This window comes from Triplophysa rosa, linkage group LG24 (genome assembly GCF_024868665.1).
Source record: "Triplophysa rosa linkage group LG24, Trosa_1v2, whole genome shotgun sequence".
NCBI classification, from domain to species: domain Eukaryota; kingdom Metazoa; phylum Chordata; class Actinopteri; order Cypriniformes; family Nemacheilidae; genus Triplophysa; species Triplophysa rosa.
In genome coordinates, this window is record NC_079913.1 from 2699190 (window position 1) to 2717260 (window position 18071).

Here is an 18071-nt window from a genome sequence, read left to right on the forward strand (position 1 = left end):
TAAATGGTACAGTTTCTTATTTACAATAATTACTATTCATCAGGTTAAAATAACTTTTTTGAGGAACAAAAACGGGGGTGTGGCCAGTATTAAAATACTAACAATAATGATATGTTGTGATAAAATTTATAACACTAATGGTATATTATATATAACAAGGGGAATCACATTTTTTTTTTCAAATTTTCATTTTTTATTGATCACAATGAAGTCCGGTTTGTGTGTGTGCGAGTGTGCGTCTAGCCAGAGACCCTCTGTCCTACTTTTGCCTGATGCCGTTGCGCTTCGAGGATGAGGACGGATATCCCACAATGCTCTGCCTGACAGAGTCGTGGATGGATGCAGTTGCGTGTTCCGTTGGTTAGACCCACGGACACTATACAGTCCGTGTGCGTGCGCGTCTCCGGCAGACAGACTGACAGACCGACAGATAGATAGATAGATAGATAGATAGATAGATAGATAGATAGATAGATAGATAGATAGATAGATAGATAGATAGATAGATAGATAGATAGATAGATAGATAGATAGATAGATCCTATGAGGTGCATTTCATTTCAAGATATATCGGACAGGACCTTTAATCCCCCTGAGAGGAGAGAGGGGGGTCCACTCACTGCCGACCGGAGCATGATGGACCCCCTGACCGACACGCGCGCGTCTCCTGGGGGGCGCAGCGTCACAGGAGCCGCCAGTGAGGACAAGGCGGACGATCAGAAGCGCGGCTGCGGAAGAGAAGCGGCGACAGGCGGCAGCGACATGGAGGATCCGCTTGATGAAAAACTCAAAGGTCTGGCGTTCAGGAAACAAATCTCGTACCGGTGAGCGATTTAAATCAAGATACATGCATGTTCAGCGTGCGCGTCATCGCCATATGGAGAAAGATACAATGAAACATGACGCTGTGTTTGATGTCTGTGTTGTTTTACACCTTTTGTTTAACAATGATCCGTTAGTTGTCCATTTCAAGCATAAATAATGAACAATAACAAAATGCGTTACGCCGTGTTATGACGTTCCAATGAAAAGAATTTGCAGTAAGATTATACTAAGATCTGTACCGAAGATTTGGTGTTTGGTATAGACTGTTTATTAAATTAGCACGTGCATTAAACATTAGAGTTGGTCATGATGTTAAATCATTTTAAGTGAGTGCGTGTGTTTTCGTTTGGTGTGATATTGATTTGCAAACAGCATTGGTATGTATTGTTTTGTCCACACCAAACCTTTTCTGCTTTTCCCAGATTGTGTGATTGACATTTGACCAGTGCAGACATGAATATGATGGAAGACAACTGATGCATAGCTATGTAGTGATGAATTTGACTTTAGCTGCATATGTTGCCTCATGCCACAGTCATGCTTTATGACTGTCAATTTCAGTAGAAGTGCTTTGTCTATACAAGGCTAAAGATCGACTAGTTGTTTTTGTTAGGGTAATAAAGGTGTCTCTCTTGTAAAGATTTGTAAGCTGTTATAATCATGTCACATTGAAACAATGTCTTGTGGATGCCTTTGAACACAGCTTGTGGCCATGTTTGACATGACTGGTATAAATTGGTAAAATAGTCCAATTTTGTAGATTGAATACTTAATGCGTTTTGTTTTTCAAGGAAATGTATTTGTAGTCAAAATTTCTCATTCTGTCATCGTCGTTTTGTTTGTTTGTTTGCTGTAGTGCATTGTGCGCTTCCCAGCAGTGTAACATTTTTGAAGTCGGGCACGAGTGTAGAATAGAACGTCTGGTCACAAGAGATTTTTCAGTTTATTGGTCTGTTTTCAGGGACCCCTGATTCGACCTTTCCCTCCTCCATCGCACACCTGTTAGTGGAGGAGGGTCACTCACTACCACCCTCCGTGGTCAGCCTGGCTGAGATCTTCCTCCGAGCAGATCAATCCTTCCCTTGCTCGTGGTGTCACAATTAGGGTCAGTCTCTGAAGAAAGGATCAAAGGAGAGATCTATATCCATCACCAATTCAGATAAGAAGTTAACTAGTCCAGTAAAACAACTATACAAGCTAACATTGCCTTAAATGCGATGTGTCAGACTTGTAGATAAAAGCATGTTGTTGTTGATCTTTTTTTTAAGCAAAGGGGCTAAAAATGGAAGCTTTTATGTTCCCAAAGACAATAAAAACCTTTTCCCTACAACTCCTAGTAAATCACATTGAGAGTAGAAAGAGACCCTTGTCGTTTGGTGTCTTAGAGCAGCGTAATGAAAAATGCCCAAAGGAGTTAAAAACACAAGACAGTGACCCATAAAAAGTACTCATGCATAAAAGTGAGATCACAACGAGGGTTGTTGACACATTTTTTCTCTTCCGTACTGTTAAATAGTTAAATGTGTATTTATTGTAGTAGTCTGCTCCTCTACTCAACAGAATCAACCTCGACCCAACATGTGCTTTGTGGTTAAGCTACTTCAAGTGCAGGCTCTGCGGTTGATAGTTCCCCCCAAAATAAATATTCTGTTATCATTTATTTACCCTCATGTGGTTTAAAACACCACATGGAACACAAAAGAAGAGTGGTTTTGTGTCCATACATTGGAAGTCTCGTGTTGTTTGGTTGCCATTGTTCTTCAAAATATCTTCTTTTGTGTTTTGTAGAAGAAAGTCATACAGGCTTGGAAAGATATGAAAGAATTATGGAAGTATTTTATTTTTGGGTGAACTATCCCTTTAAAGAAAGTACATACAGTGTTTCTGCAAAATCTCCCCCATTAAAGTGGGACATTCACACCAAAATGTGGCGGGTGGGAGATATTTAAGTATTAGTGACATTGAAAAGTCATTTCAGAAGTAGATCGATTTCTTTTATTTTAATGAAACATGCTGATGAATAGTGTGCAATAAAACCTGTAACATGTAGGCTATTAAGAAAGTAAATAGTTTCTTTGCTTTGCGAAGAACATTTAACGTAGAACATTTAATCCTGACATTATAGAAACGAGAACAGTCCCGGTGAGTGATTCATTGTAAGCCGCACGGTAGCGAAATAGATGAGAATGAGTTTAATATTTGATTACTAACACGTCTTGTGTTTTATCAGTGCAACTTTAATAAGAACCCTGGTGCATTTAGGCCCAATCCCAATTCTATTTTCTACCCCCTCGCCCCTTCCCCTTGCCCCTTGAAACAAAGTGGCAAGGGGAAGGGTTACAAATTTTCCGTTAAGAAATGGGACACCACTACTACACTGTTATATGTCATCATACGTCGTTGCTAGCTCCTAATGTTACGTCAGAGGACATGCGCCGATGCACCGGGTATATGACATAAACATATATTTTCTAATGTCGTGCAATCAGTGCGGTCCGCTAGCAAACTTTTTTGCAAACGTTAAAAGAACATCACCGTAAATACAAACACAAGATTGAATGTAACATACATAAAATGAAAAATTGTCATAAAAATCCTTATTAATTACTTCCATTTGGGTCTGCTTGCTCGAGTGAGCAGCCATGTTGGAAATTTCTCTTAGCCCTTCGTTTGAAGTGAGGTCCCGAAAAATCTTAGTTTGAAGGGCTATCTGGCCCTTCCCCTTACCCCTACCCCTCCGACCAAAAGAGAATTGAGACAGTGTAGGGGTAAGGGGTAGAATTGGGATTGGGCCTTAGACATCTGTCTTGTTGTGCCATTCCTTCTCCTGTTTGCCACTTAGTTTAATGCATTTGGCTGAAGTCAGCGGGGTAATTTTGAAAAGCGTGCACCTTTTCCGTGGATAGTTTGCCTCTTAGGGCTAACAGGCGTGGATAAAGAGAGCCATTTTGTGTCTGTTTAGGTGTTTGTGCACTTGCTTGGGTTATTTATTTCATATTTGTTTCTGTTTGGCATGAAATCAGAGTGTGAAATGCCCAGCACACCTACTGTAAATGTTGTTGTGAAGCTGAAAATCTGTAAACACTTTACGGGGGATAGGGTGGCGTTCATATATTTGATTGTAATGTGCTTGCACCTTTTTTGGACTCGCTCCCCGTGATTGTCCTTTTGTAAGTTGCAGTTTGGCTGGACCCCAGCGGACGCGTCATGTGACCACGGTGTATGTGTGTAATACAGGGGGGTGGGTGTCCGCTGATGTATGCGTTTGTCTCTTTTCCCGAATGCGAAGGACTGCACATTTGTTTCTGACGGCAGGCATGACTGAGGACTTTACATAAATGGACATAATCTTTCCTGAAGATAGCTGTGTGCGGAGCGGGCGGCTTAACGCAGATAAAGCCTTTTGCCATTTTCCACTGCGGTGGGGGTTTGTAATACAGTATGAGGAGACACATTAAAGGATTGGGTTTTTTCTTTATTAGGTGTATGAGCGTAAGAGGCTTTCCTGCTGCTGTTCTGCTCGGTGCCTCCGGGCCTGAAGCAGAAATTTAGTCCAAGGCTTTTGTCTTGTAAAGGCCCTGTCTGTCTGGATGACGTGGTGCAACTGTTGCAGCATCTCTCTCTCTCTCTCTCTCTCTCTCTCCTCCTTCTCTTTGCTTAGTCAAATTTGGAGGCCGTGCAGTCCTGCACCTGTAGCTCTGGCAGAGGAGTACCTGCAGACAGCCGCCCCATCGAGGTGCGAGCATCTCTATCTCCCGCCCGTCTCCTGGTCCCTCTCACATCCATCGGGGAGTTAACACTGTCTCATCACACGTGCTTCTTCCAGTCTGATTCTCTCCAACACATTCGGCTGAATCTTTTATTAAACATGATGCAGTCACCATTCACTGCCACAAATGTGCTTCAGTGGAACATGTGGTGAGGTGTTATTGTTTTGGATTGTTGTCATAGACTTGAACAGGCTGTGGTATCACATCATAATGGCTGTGTGTAAAGTTCTGTCTGTTCATGTATCCGAAATGTGATAGATATTCACGAGTGGGGGAAAATGCACTAAGTTGATAGTTGACATTATTCATTTTTAACTTGGTTTTTTTGCTCTATTAGTAGGGATGACAGATTATGTGATGGATGAAAGTTTTATTAATGATTTGAATTGTGATGCTGTGTAATTTTACTGATTGCTAAAGTAATATCAGTAATATCAGTGTTTAATCCTGATGTGATGTGCAAACTAATCGTTTTTATCCATTATATTACCGTCATCCCATAAGAAATAAAAATCTCAATTACCCTAGACATCAGTGAGATTAAATCGAGAGCGAATGAAACCTTTTGTTGTTTCACCTGAGACAAAGAGTCAGAATATCAATTAGAGTCTCAATTAGAGTTTCATGACAGATCTCAACAATGTCACAAACTGAGCTCAGATTTGCCAAGTCTGCAATCAATATATTTCAATATATAAATGGAAAGATTCTGACTGCATGTGAAGCTCATTTGCAGCTTCCCACCACACTCATTTGCTTTTCACCATAGTTCTCTCTCTTAGTTTTTCTCTCGGTCTCTCATTGGCTGTAATGAATTCTGCTCACTTTTCTCCAGCTGTGGTCTGGGAGTTCAGTCTTCTCTGCACAGATAGCACAAGGTTACAGCAGCCCAGGCTTCATTTAGCAAATTATTAATTCAATTAGACAGCCAGGACCTCAGGTGGAAAACCAGGAGGCTCCTCCCGTCCCGTGGCTCTCAGCATACAGTCCTCAGAGGAGATGTGGCCTCGCTTTTATCACGCTAATGGAGGATCCCGAGATCAGGGTCCTGACACACATTACTGTTCTATTCAGAGAGATGTTTTCAGCAGACAACACAAACATTTACCTGATCATTACCATGAAAGCCATCTGGCACGGGGTTTAGAGTTTTGAGCATTTTGGGGAGCGCAGAGATTGGCATGTGTGAGTGGCACGGTTGCGTATTGTCTGAAATAAAAACAGGATGCGCCACAGGTAAAAAAGTCATAAATATGAATAAATATTAAATATATTTATAAATATATTTAATATAAATATTTATATTTTACATAAATATTTCTGTGATGTGGAACGATAAACTTGAATTTCCATGCGGTTTAGGATTTTCAATTCAATTATCAACCATCTCGGCCTCAGGCGGCAAACCCACGGACTGCCAACAACCCGTCTGATTCATCCTTGGCACAAAAGTGGGTGGAGCTTTCGGAAACCTCTAATTTGATTGGCTCTCTTAACGCAATTTCCTCAAGGGTCTGCGTGTTTTTATCTGACCAATTACATGACAAGATTGTGTTTATCCAAAGTTAAGTTCCTGCTACAATAGAAGAACCAGACGCTGAATTTGCCAAATGTTTTATTTACATCTTTAAAAGACCCTGTACGAATTTTGCAAATCCGTTGATTTATTGTAAGCATCCATAGTTCAGGTCTAGTTGTGTTTTTGGAAATGAAATTCAAATGAAATCATTTCTGGAGTAACTGTAAGAATAGTGAAAGGGTGACTTTAGGGACCAAACAGGCACTTTTCGTAGGTGTGCGGTCAGGGATGACGTCTCTCCATCAGAATCCATCTCAGCCCTGAGCTCTCCTCCCGATGGCCGGGCTATTTTCAGCAGATGTATGGGTCATATGAGGGAAAGATGCGTGCTTCCGACGACTCCCCCGCACCCTGCGTCAAACGCTGAGGTTAATTATGGAGGTGTCAGCAGCCAGAGGAGAAGAACAGAGAGAGAAAGAGAGAGAGAGCTGGTTCATGTACAGGCAAGAGTGGGCTCCAACCCTCCCACATACACTGCTCCTAATCTCACACACACAAAGGCATCATCGTCACAGTTATGTGTAATTATACAGTCCCATCCCACTCTCTCCCACTCGCTGAACGCACACAAGACGGGGTGTTGTTGTGTTGGCATATAGACCGAAAATGTGGGAGAGCATCATATATGCGAAGTATAAACCCACCAGAGGCAAAATGTGTGTGTGCTGTGTGGTTGATGTATCAAACAGTTTGCACTTTATAGGTCATTATTATTATTGTGATGCTTTCTTGTCTTGTGATTGGCTCATTGGATAAAGTGACTTTGGTTGATGGTTCCCCATGATTTAAAAAAGCCATTTGAGAGTAAAAACAAAGATAAATGTTAAATATTGTTAATTAACTAAATCATTTTCAAATAAGTATTATATATTATGTTTTCACACAAAAAAAATGCATTTTAGTAGCATTGCCTGTCTGTACTTTATATATGTGGTGTTGTTGCTAAACTCCAAACTGACCTGAATTCTGGTTTCCTGTGATTGTTGTTTGCCCAAAGGCAGACAGATTTTGTGTGTGTGTGCGTGTGCGTGTGCGTGTGCGTGTGCGTGTGCGTGTGTGTGTGTGTGTGTGTGTGTGTGTGTGTGTGTGTGTGTGTGTGTGTGTGTGTGTTTGTTAGGTCACAGACAGTCAAGGGAAGTACACAAAAACTGCAGGGGGTCTGGACCTCTTCCTCAAAACACCAGAAAATGTGTCACAGCTGTGTCTGTGTGCTACAAATGCAACTGAAGGAGCAGATTTTACATGCGAGATCGAACTGTGCTCATAATGCAGTGAGTGTTTTATTAGCGTTATATCTCAGCATCAGAGGCGGAATCAGTGTTATTTACTGTGTTAATAAAGAGCTGCCATCAGTGCTGTTTACCCGCAAGGATTGAGTCTGATATAAGACTTACAAAGAAAATGAATCCATTTATCTGCGGAAATTATTGGTGGTGTTTGTCAAGACAGACATCACCGTTACTATTGCTTATACTTGATATTAAAGGTTTGTTCAAATCCCTCTCCCTAAGTATTGAACTTTAACACGTATCTTGTCCACCAGCAATTGTTTTATCGACCTGAATGATACCTTAGGAGTTATGGGGTATATTAAGAAAAACAAAACCTATAAACATGCATTGACAGAGGGAGTTATAACATTTCAGAATATTATAGAGACTTGTGCAGTAAGGAAGCACCTAGCAACCAACCAAAAACTTGGCAACCACATAGCGATGCACAAAAAACAAAAACATTTTAGCAACACTTTGGCAATCACCCACAAGACCCTGGCAAGCATTAAAACTGCAAGTTTTTCATTAAAGCACCACTTCTACAAATAATGTAAAAACCTGCTTTTCTTTTTTATGTAAGTTAAAGTAAAATGTTTGTCATGAAGAAGTGTTGATGATCAAGAGAGTCAGGTGCAGAGCGCAGGAGAGAACGAAACGCTGAGACCGATTACCCAGAAGCACTTTGATACGCGTGAACGGCACTCAGCAAAGCCAAACCGCCCACAGCCCCTGTGCCTCTAAAAGAAAGGAGAGAGATGAATGTAGGACACATGGGTGGAGAGAGAGAGAGAGAGAGAGAGAGAGAGAGAGAGAGAGAGAGAGAGAGAGAGAGAGAGCAGAGAGAGATGAGAACTGGAGACGGAAGGAGAGAGAGACGGATGAGACGAGAAAAGATGTGATGACAAGAAAAAAGAGGCTGACTTGATAAGCAGCCAGCGAGGAGATGAAGATAGAGAGACCAGAGAGAGAGAGAGAGAGAGAGAGAGAGAGAGAGAGAGAGAGAGAGAGTGGTGAAGGACGATGTGCATGTGCCCCACAGCAGCTGGTCTGCCAGGAAACTCTGAAGTTTGACCTCTGTGAGGAAGAGAAAAGCGGGAGAAAGAGAGAAGAGACAGAGATAAAGAGGAAGATGAGATGTTGAGAATGATAAAGTGAACTTGAATTTAGAATCATTATACTCCGTAAAAGAATAATTCACCCAACAATGACACCACAAACGTGTAATAATAGTAGAGCATATGACATTGTCTAGATCACAAGTCCTTTGAAGCAAAAGGAAAGTTTTATTGCTCTTTCATAGCTCAGGAGATTTGGTGCGTCTCATTTAAGTATCAACTTAGTCTCATACTGTATGTTTCTCCTAAAATTGCTTAAAAGAAATCTAAACAGAAACACATTAGACAGTTGTTACAGTACATGAAGAGTATGGAGGTGTAAAATTAATGTAGATGGTAGAGGTAAAATAATCTGGATTTGGGTCAATCTGAGAGATCTTCATAATATTGACTTTGATTGCAGACTTGACAAATCTGAGCTCAGTTTGAGAGATTTGTGAGATTTCTGGCTCTTTCTAACTGAAACCCAAAAGATTCCATTTGCTCTCTTTTTAATCTCATTTGCATCTAGGATAAAGATATTTGGTGATTTTTCTTTCTTACGGGAAGTTATTGATGATGGTCAAGATATTATTTGAGATTCATAAAGCATAAGCACTTGTACGATTCTTTTTTTAAGCCCTATCATCTTCACCTTGTCATTTTCTAATATAAGGGCAATGCTAAACATTGATTGGTTTTAGAACCACGTGAGGGTAAATAAGACAAAATATTTATTTTGGCTGAACTTCTTTTTTGTTCTCTGTTATTATGACCATTATTATGTTTTTACTGGCGTGATATAAAGAGAGCAACAGACTGACACATTGCCGCTTCTATTGCACATGATGAGAGAGACGTGTAATGGGGACGAGTGAGGGATGAGAGTCATTTGAGAAATGTGGAGGATAAGTGTGTGTGGCACTGTGAGGCAGATGGATATAAATATCCGCGAGCTGCTGTTTGGGGACCTCAAGCCGGAAAAGCCCAGGCTTCCTGTCTGACCACTATACCAGTAGGATGGGAGTTCTGGTGCACGCTTTATACTTGCACAATATACAACAAAACACACCTCACATACTCATAGTCTTGGTTTAGGTTTAGGCTTATAAAAGGACAAACACGTTTTATGCACTTAAACTAAATCCAAGTCAACGTGAAATCCATTTACTGTGCTTTTTATATACTGTACACATTCATATATGCAATATATGTGAAAGTGCATAAACAACACACACACACACACACACACACACACACACTGTCAGCACACCGATCATCTAGAGTTTGCAATTTTCCTTCCTAAGATGTTATCAGATGATTTAGTTTAAGATAAATTATCTGAAATAATGGCATTCATTGTAGATGTTAAGCATCTATCAGCCAAATATTTTTGCTTTCTTGGCACTTCAGGAGCAGATCAAAGTCTTATCCAGAGATCCTGAAGGACAGACAAAGTCATGCAAGTTTGTTAAAGAGACGGGAACCCTTGAGAAAGAAATAGATTTTGTATAAATCCATAATGCACATTCCATCTTTATACCTCAATGTATATATAACTAGATCTGCCCACAGATACATCCATCTATCGTGATCCGGTCACGTGATGTATGTGCTGAGTTTGCGTGTGTTCATGTGTGTGTGTTTGTGTCGTTTTCCTGCCATTGTCAGTGGGTGTGTGTCAGGTTGCAGTGACAGAGCTCAGGGCGAACGAGAGAGAGAAATGGGTCTCCATCCGACCGGCACACACATTAATACAGTCGCAACAGCACACAAACACACAGAAACCTTGGCCTGGGGGAACTCTGTCCAATGCACACAAACTAAATGACTAACCACACAATGCAGAAATGCAATAGTTTATAAACGGCATTCTCGCCTTGGGAAGAGTAAACAGCCCAAGAGTGGTAAAAAAGAGATGCAGGGTGTTTCATTTTCAGTGATGTTGGTACCCTCTTACTATGTTTGAGGAACACACGGTGGCATTTTGGGTTATTTTGCGGTTACCATGGTTTAACTCTAGTAACCATGTTTTTTGTTAGTATGCAAGTGCTTTAAGACTTTGACAAGTGTGCCAAGATAATCCTTATGGAAAATTGACTTTTTGGTTTGTTTAACGATTAACGGATAACAAGACGTATCCTAAAAAATGATGTAAACTTGTTATGTGACGGCTTTATCTGGAACATTCTGAATTGCCACTTGATGTGCTCGTGTGCCGTACTGTTATCAGGATGCTGTTGGCGTGAGATAAAAGCGAGAAGATTGAATTAGCTCTAATCACCGATCTGCATGAGATGCCTCTCGGGCCGGGGTCTCGTGGGAGCTGGGCGTTCACGGCGATGTTGTTACACTCATCACCTTTTCGCTCGCGTTCGTTCGCTCCAGTGCCGAGTCTCAGATCTTAATCTCCAGAGCGAGAGGAAGGAATGGGAAGAAGGTCTCGGGAGTCAAGGACATCCTGCTTTGTTGAGAGGGACGAAGGGAAGGCGCTTTGTGGAGCGCTCGTCGCCTTGAGGAAGTTAGTCATGATGGGGCTGAGAGAAGCTGTCCTTCAGGGCTCGAGTCGAGTCGTAGCGAACACGCTGACCCAGTTAGAACGCTGTGTGGAGACATGAACAGATTCAAAAGTGGGAAGAAATACGGAGAGTGATGAAATCGCACATGGCTTTTGTCCACAGCTTTACTTTCTTTGTCATGTTTCCAAGTGCCGGCCAAATGCCACAGATTCATGATTACATAATCAAACTAATCAAAGCTTTGCATCATTACATCTGACATCATATCCTGTATGATGTACGGCCTTGTGACTCAATCAGTCTGTGTGACACAGACAACCAGTCAAACACTCGGTTAGACTGACAGATCCCTGGATAAAGTGTCCTTTTGTAATGGTTTGGTCTTGCAGAAGTTCAGCTAGGGTTGCACAATGGACCTTAAAATAGCTGGAAGCTCTAGACACGGGACTGACCTTGCGCCGGCTCTGCGTGGGGTAATGATAACAGCAGTGATGATCGTGAGAGATTCTTGTCTGTCTCTGGGGACAACAGGATCTGACACCCACGCATGCTCTCGGGTTCTCAGGTATCCTCCATCGGGTCTCAGCTATCCCTCAGGCTGATGATCTCAGCTTTACATGGAGGCTAGCAGCGTGCCGGTTTGGCTGTGTTAGGTGTGCTCGAGCTCTAGGCGGGCAGCCATGTGTAACAGTGATGTCAGCCTACAATGCGCCAGAGGCGAATCGTCCACCTGCCCGTCGTTGTCTGCAGCGTCGGATGAGGCCGAAGGAGCTGGAGACGCGGCTGTGTTTAGGACCAAAGGGCTCCGGAGACGAAATGGAAGGATGATCAGGGCCCAACCGAAAGGGGAGGACAAGCGAGTGTGCTGGAAGGGCAAGAAGCGGAAAGTGACCTGGTACCAACGGCTTTTGGGATACAGGTTAGTTAGGGCATTTTAGTCTACAGCTGAACTGTTTCGTAAAGTCTTACAGAGGGAGATAGTGGGCGACGCGGAGAGATGAGATCATAACTGTGTACGTGGGTTGACACCCGACTTAAAGCATGGAGGGAGTTTGCAACCCACACGCATCTACAAAACCTAATTGGCCGAGACAATGAGAGCAGGGACAGACGTTATGATGCTGACAACAAGATTTAAGACTTAAATACACTATCGGTGGCGTGTGTTGCGCCGTTGCCTTGACAACACAGGAGGGATGATATTACCGCAGGGCATCGAGGGAGGGAGGGAGGGAGGGAGGGAGGGGGAGTCACGCATCCCCTCTATTTGCACATGTAAACCTTCAGTCCATCCGTACAGCCTTTATCTTGATAAACAGGAACTCTGGCAAATTATACCGGCCGATGATAAATGTCACACGCGTTGTGAAATCTCTCGGTGAAGACAGACCACTGCCAAAACCGGTTTTAGTAGAACTAATTTCATTATAGCCGTCTTCCCGATTGCAGTCCCTGTCTGTTTCCACCGGCTCTGGTGGGCACGTGGTGTGTCCTTTGTCCAATTGTTGCCGTGCACTCAGTTGATTGCTTTCTGGTGAAATGCTCGCTGTGTTTACCCAGGACCGATTATACACCCTAATGTACGGCATCTTTAAACAGACGATGTTATTGATTGATTTGTTTAATGTCATGGAATAATATTAAGCAGAAATGCGTTACTCATTTACCTGACTGCATTAGGAGGGAGCGCACAGAGAATCTCACAGTACCGTTCTCTGGATTTCATCTGAAACATTCAACAGTTTTGTTGGTAGTTGTGAGCATTTAAGATTTGCTGTAGCTGAAGATAGCATTAAGATATCTCTTGGTTACTTTATATGACGTTTTGCCATTGCATCCTTATTGCTTAACATTGCAAATTTGAGCACGTTTGAGCAATTTTTTGCTCAAAACAAATTTGCTCAAATTTGAGCAAATTTTTAACTTTTACAACTTTTGGTCTTTCATGATCTTTTCTGAAACCTTAGAGATGTGTAACATTATTGTGACACTTTAGGGAGATGTGTAACATTATTGTGTTCATCTAGGATCCGTTTAATCTCATTGGTAGAAACAAGTGAGATGTTTACTGAGATGGCGTTCATAATTTTTCTTCCAAATGAAAGTGGTATCTGTCTATGTGTGTTTTATTCTTATGTGTGTGTTGTTGTGTACGTGTGGCATCTTTGCCTTGCCGTGCCATGTGTTGTTTTTGTTTTGTGCATTTGTGTGTGTGTGTGTGTGTGTGTGCTTAGCCATGTGTGTTTTGTTGTTGTTGTGTGTGTGTGCCACTTTTTGCCATTTTTGTGTCTTTGTGTGTGTTTATGTGTGTTTTGCCTTGTGTGTGTTGTTATGTGTGGCATTATGTGTATGTGTGTTTTTGTATGTTTGTTTTGTGTATTTTATTGTGTGTGTGTGTGTGTGTGTGTGTGTGTGTGTGTGTGTGTGTGTGTGTGTGTGTGTGTGTTGGTTGTCGGGTATGTGGCCTTCAGGTGCTTCATCACAATGGCATGTTTCCAGCGCACATGTCATCCGACTGTAGGTCTATTTTTAGCCGGGAGGGTCAAGGTGTGTGATCTCACCGGCCGGCTCGCTTTACAATAGAGCAGGTAACTGGACTCTCGCTTGTGTTCACTCTGATGCAGGATAATTTTAGACGAGCATCTGAAACTTTCAGCGCGGTGTCAGGTGTACGGCCCACCGTTTCCTCGTCCGCTGCCCCCTGCCTCCAATGCTTGTGTTGCGGGCTTGTGTAAAATTATACACCGAGCGCAGGGTCACTTTCTACCTGAGCTTCAATAGGCACGGCCATATGGCGCTGTGTGATGAATATGTTAAATAATGAGCTCTTTGGAGGATGAACGGGTGGTAACTGTTTTTAGGGAAGGAGCTAGATGCTTAAAGGTTGCGAAGGACATTCCTGATAGAGCAAGATGTCATGCTTTCAATGTTCAATGAGCACATGTAATGAGAAAATGTTTGGAAGGTATAAGAAGTTGCTTTGGTTAAATACAGATGTATAAACGTTTATGGTAATGAGCAGCAGACATTTTCATTTTGTACTACTGTGTATATGTACAAGCAGGTATAATGTTATTTGTAAATACCGCATATGAAATTATTTTTATTAGCATTGTGAAATACAGTTGGAAACCATCTCTAGTAGTAAACTCATATCTTGCTTTCTTTTTAATTCGAAGCTATTTTCTGATTCTGCATGTTCAAAAATACCAGAAGTGGACACATTCCTGAACTACGATATAGACTTTATAATTTAAAACTATTAAACTGTATTTTTTATTTTCATAAGCCTGTATGATATATAGCCACACGGGTCAGATTTTTTGGGAAGAAATGAGTTTGTTGGCGTGAGACAGCAGGCAGTTTTGTGGAAGATCGACAGACTGGGAAAATGATGAAATAATACTGAGTCATACAAACCCCTGACTGAGACACACACTCACACACACACACACACACACACGCCGTGTCTGAGAGTGATCCTGTCTGTCTATTACACACCATATGAGCCCGAGGCTCTCTCTGCACGCAGGGAATTGTGGGAACTTCCTGGCCAAGCAGACTGGTCAACAGATTGGGCTGAATCATTTTGATACTGGCACAACGTGGATGCCTGTCTCCTGTTGTGTGTTTTTGTGTGTGTGTCTTCTTCGGTTTACCTGCACAATGATTTCTTCATTAATCTGGTCACGCTCCACACAATATCCACTGTAAAACCCCCAAACCCATAATAACCATTTTCTAACTTTCTCCTGGATGAGTTTGAGCTGAAGTGATTTGTGGTGGTTGTGTTGCAGGAAAGCCATCTCCCGGTCCGGTCTGCAGCATTTGGGGCCACCCCAGAACCCTTTCTTTACCCTGAGCAATGGACCGCTCAAGGAGCTTCGCACCACGATGGATTGGAGCGTAAGTGCTTTGGTCTGTTCTTCATCTGCATGTCTCGTGTCTCATAGAATCTTTGTTTTTCTCATCCAGTGAGTGCAGTGATGGTGTAAGACAATGTCACTTTCACATTCAGTAATGGCCAAAAGTGACATATTTGTACAGTATTTGCTTTTAATGCCCCTTCAGTAAGCATCCCCATGTCATCCAGCCCGAATACAAGCAATACGTAATGCTTAAGCTGTGATGAGAAGATCGTGATGGTTTTGCACATGTCAGCACATTTAGTCTGGAAGACCCGGTGTGCCGTGGGCGGTTGGCAAGGCTAAAGAGAGACTTGTTAATCCAGGTGCTGTGCGTACATATGGAGAGATGGAGGGGCGGGGCTCAGTAGGGCGCTTCCTGCACGTCTTCGCTGGCCTTTCCTTCCCTGCTTGTTCTCCACGTGACCATCAAACATTAATGCGCCTTCCTGAAGCTGCTAAGCATGTGCTGTCAACACAGCGTTAATTGATGCACAGTTGATGTGTGAGAACTGAATGCATGAGTTTGTGTAACTTGTATTAAATGCTTCTTTATGTTGCATATGTGTTATTGCGTGGTGATATAAATTGCAATATCGCATATAATTGTGTGGGGATTTGAAGATCCCAGGAAATACAGTCGAGTGCAGTTTTCCTTCTCGTGTTGTTGGACTTCCTTTTGAAACAAGAAGCTGGGGCGGGACATATCTAAAATATCCACTGACCATTCCTTTATCTGTAAACCATGGTTAACCATGATCACTAGTTCACTATCTCGTTTAGAGATTTTCTTTATTTAATTTTATTGGATAACATTATTATAAGCTTACCATTGTGAATCATGATATGGTTCGGAGAACGTTGTTAAACTGGTTTTGATGTACTTGCTTGTAGTTTTGTTTATTTTTATCCCCAAAAAGTTACGGATTGCACCTTTAGTTACAAACCCATTCAGATGCATAAATGCCTTAAAAGTTACAAAATGTTACACGGTCTTGCAGGAGAACGCTGTCAACGGGGACCACCTGTGGCTGGAGACCAACTGCTCCGGGGACCTGTGTTACCTGGGCGAGGAGACATGCGTGGTCAAGATTTCAGTGAGTATAACGTTGATGAAAGAGCCATGAGTCAGAGAGTCAGCGAGTCAGACGGCTGGTGTATTTTAGCGTTGACATTTTCTTTCATGAGATAATGTGAAGCCAGTGTATATTGAAAAGCAGAGGTGGCTATTAGTCTTAGAATGTGCAGCAGGTGAAAGGATGACTTAATGCGCTCTCCGTCGGGCTTTTGTTGGAGCGCTGTGATGTTGTCGAGAAATGTGGCAACTCTAACAATGTCACTTCAATCGAGTTGGCAAATTCTCGCCTTGGACGATACAAGGTTTTTACAGCTGGAAGATGAAAGCGTACTGAAAACACATTCTCATTTGAAATACAATACAATACGAAATATACTGTATGTTTGTATTTTTTCAGAGATGTAAGAATTAGCTGTTGTTATTTACATGTGCTAAAGGAAAGCAGCACTATCACTGTTATTTGTAGTTTAAAGGATAGTTCACCCAAAACGAATCAATGTTGTCATCGTTCATTTGAAATGTTCTCATTGTGTCCTGTTTGGTTGTCTTTAAGAAGTCAGCACCCCGCAGGAAGTGTGCCGCCTGTAAGATCGTGGTCCACACGGCTTGCATCGAGGAGCTTGACAAGGTGAGCGGATGCAGAAATATCAGTTTATGTCATGAATATGCAGCGAGAGCTTGACCGCAGCTGTGGATGTTTGTCTCTTCAAACGTGCGTCACGAGGATAATGCAATGGGATGACAGACTGTAATCTCTGTATTCCAATTATGATTTTAAGGATCAAGCGTTATGGCTCTCTGCTGTTGCGATGTTGGGTTATATTTATGAGTGCAAATAGAAAAGAAAGAAAGAAAACCTTCGTCCCAGTTCATTTCCACAGTATTTTAGACGTACAGCATCTCTCATTTGTAAATGTTTTCTCTCCATACCAGATTAACTTCCGTTGTAAACCCACGTTTAGAGAAGGCGGCTCTCGATGCCTCCGAGATGTAAGTCCATCATGATTCATAGTCCTCTGTGTTATAACAGACTGAAACACTATTGGTCCATTTACACGCATTGTGTGTTTGTGACAGCAGATCGTTTCGAGACATCACTGGGTCCACCGACGGCGACAGGATGGGAAGTGCCGACAATGCGGCAAAGTAAGATACTAAAACCCAATGTTATCAGATTGCTAAATGTTTTTCAATGTAATATATTTATGTTATATTTTCTTTCTGTAGAGTTTTCCACAGAAGTTCTTCCATAATAAGGAGATTGTGGCCATCAGCTGCTCGTGGTGCAAGCAGGCAGTGAGTCACATCTGAATAGAAATGTGTATTTTCTGCTACTTTATTTAATGTAAACTGTACCATTCTCTCTCTCTCTGTTTGTCCGTCTCTTTAAGTTCCACAACAAGGTGACATGCTTCATGCTCCATCAGATCGAGGAGCCGTGCTCGCTGGGAGCTCACGCGGGCGTCATCGTCCCACCCTCGTGGATTATCAAAGTTAGGAAACCGCAGGTACGTCCACCTCAAAAAGACTTAATGAAGGATGTAGTGCCTTATAAGAGATGCTGTGTTTTAAAGCTGTGCTGCATGCTCTTGTCTCCTCACTTATGCTTTGGCCTAAATGTGCTTTTGTTTATTGCAAACTACAAACATTTCTTTATCTGTGACATGTTGTATAATGCTCTTAGATGATATGCATTTTGTATGGAGATACAGGATGAAAGCTTCTTGCATCATTTCCTAAACTATATACAGTCAGTAAACATCATGGTTTATCATTGAAAGCTATAACGAATTGATCAAAAACTGACCCATCAAATCATTTTTTGTTACTTTTTTAACCACACCCACTTTGATGACACACTCACCTATGATTGGTTGATGGGACAGGTTTTTGAAGTGTGGCTGTTGTCACTTTCAATTCTGGAGTTATCAGAAGGGAAGCCGCTTGTAGTTGAACTATTACTGTGTGGGAATAGTTTACTCAAAAATGAATTTTTTTTTATCAATTATATTTGTCAAATTTCTCAA

General features: G+C 41.9%; 1 protein-coding gene across 9 annotated transcripts in view; it reads left to right on the top strand.

Annotated features, from left to right (window-relative positions):
* Positions 1 to 247: 247 nt before the first annotated feature.
* The window catches only part of dgki (diacylglycerol kinase, iota), a 31140-nt gene continuing 13316 nt past the window's right edge, over positions 248 to 18071 (top strand). For 2 of the 9 annotated variants that reach the window (XM_057323810.1, XM_057323813.1), the window contains exons 1-8: positions 252 to 824; positions 14859 to 14967; positions 15968 to 16063; positions 16598 to 16672; positions 16978 to 17034; positions 17122 to 17190; positions 17272 to 17340; positions 17436 to 17552. In XM_057323810.1, coding sequence (XP_057179793.1) covers positions 544 to 824; positions 14859 to 14967; positions 15968 to 16063; positions 16598 to 16672; positions 16978 to 17034; positions 17122 to 17190; positions 17272 to 17340; positions 17436 to 17552 — 873 coding nt within the window. In that variant the 5' untranslated portion in view covers positions 252 to 543. Of the gene's footprint in view, positions 825 to 14858; positions 14968 to 15967; positions 16064 to 16597; positions 16673 to 16977; positions 17035 to 17121; positions 17191 to 17271; positions 17341 to 17435; positions 17553 to 18071 lie in introns of all 9 variants that reach the window. The other 7 variants (XM_057323816.1, XM_057323819.1, XM_057323812.1 and 4 more) reach the window with 6 other exon arrangements.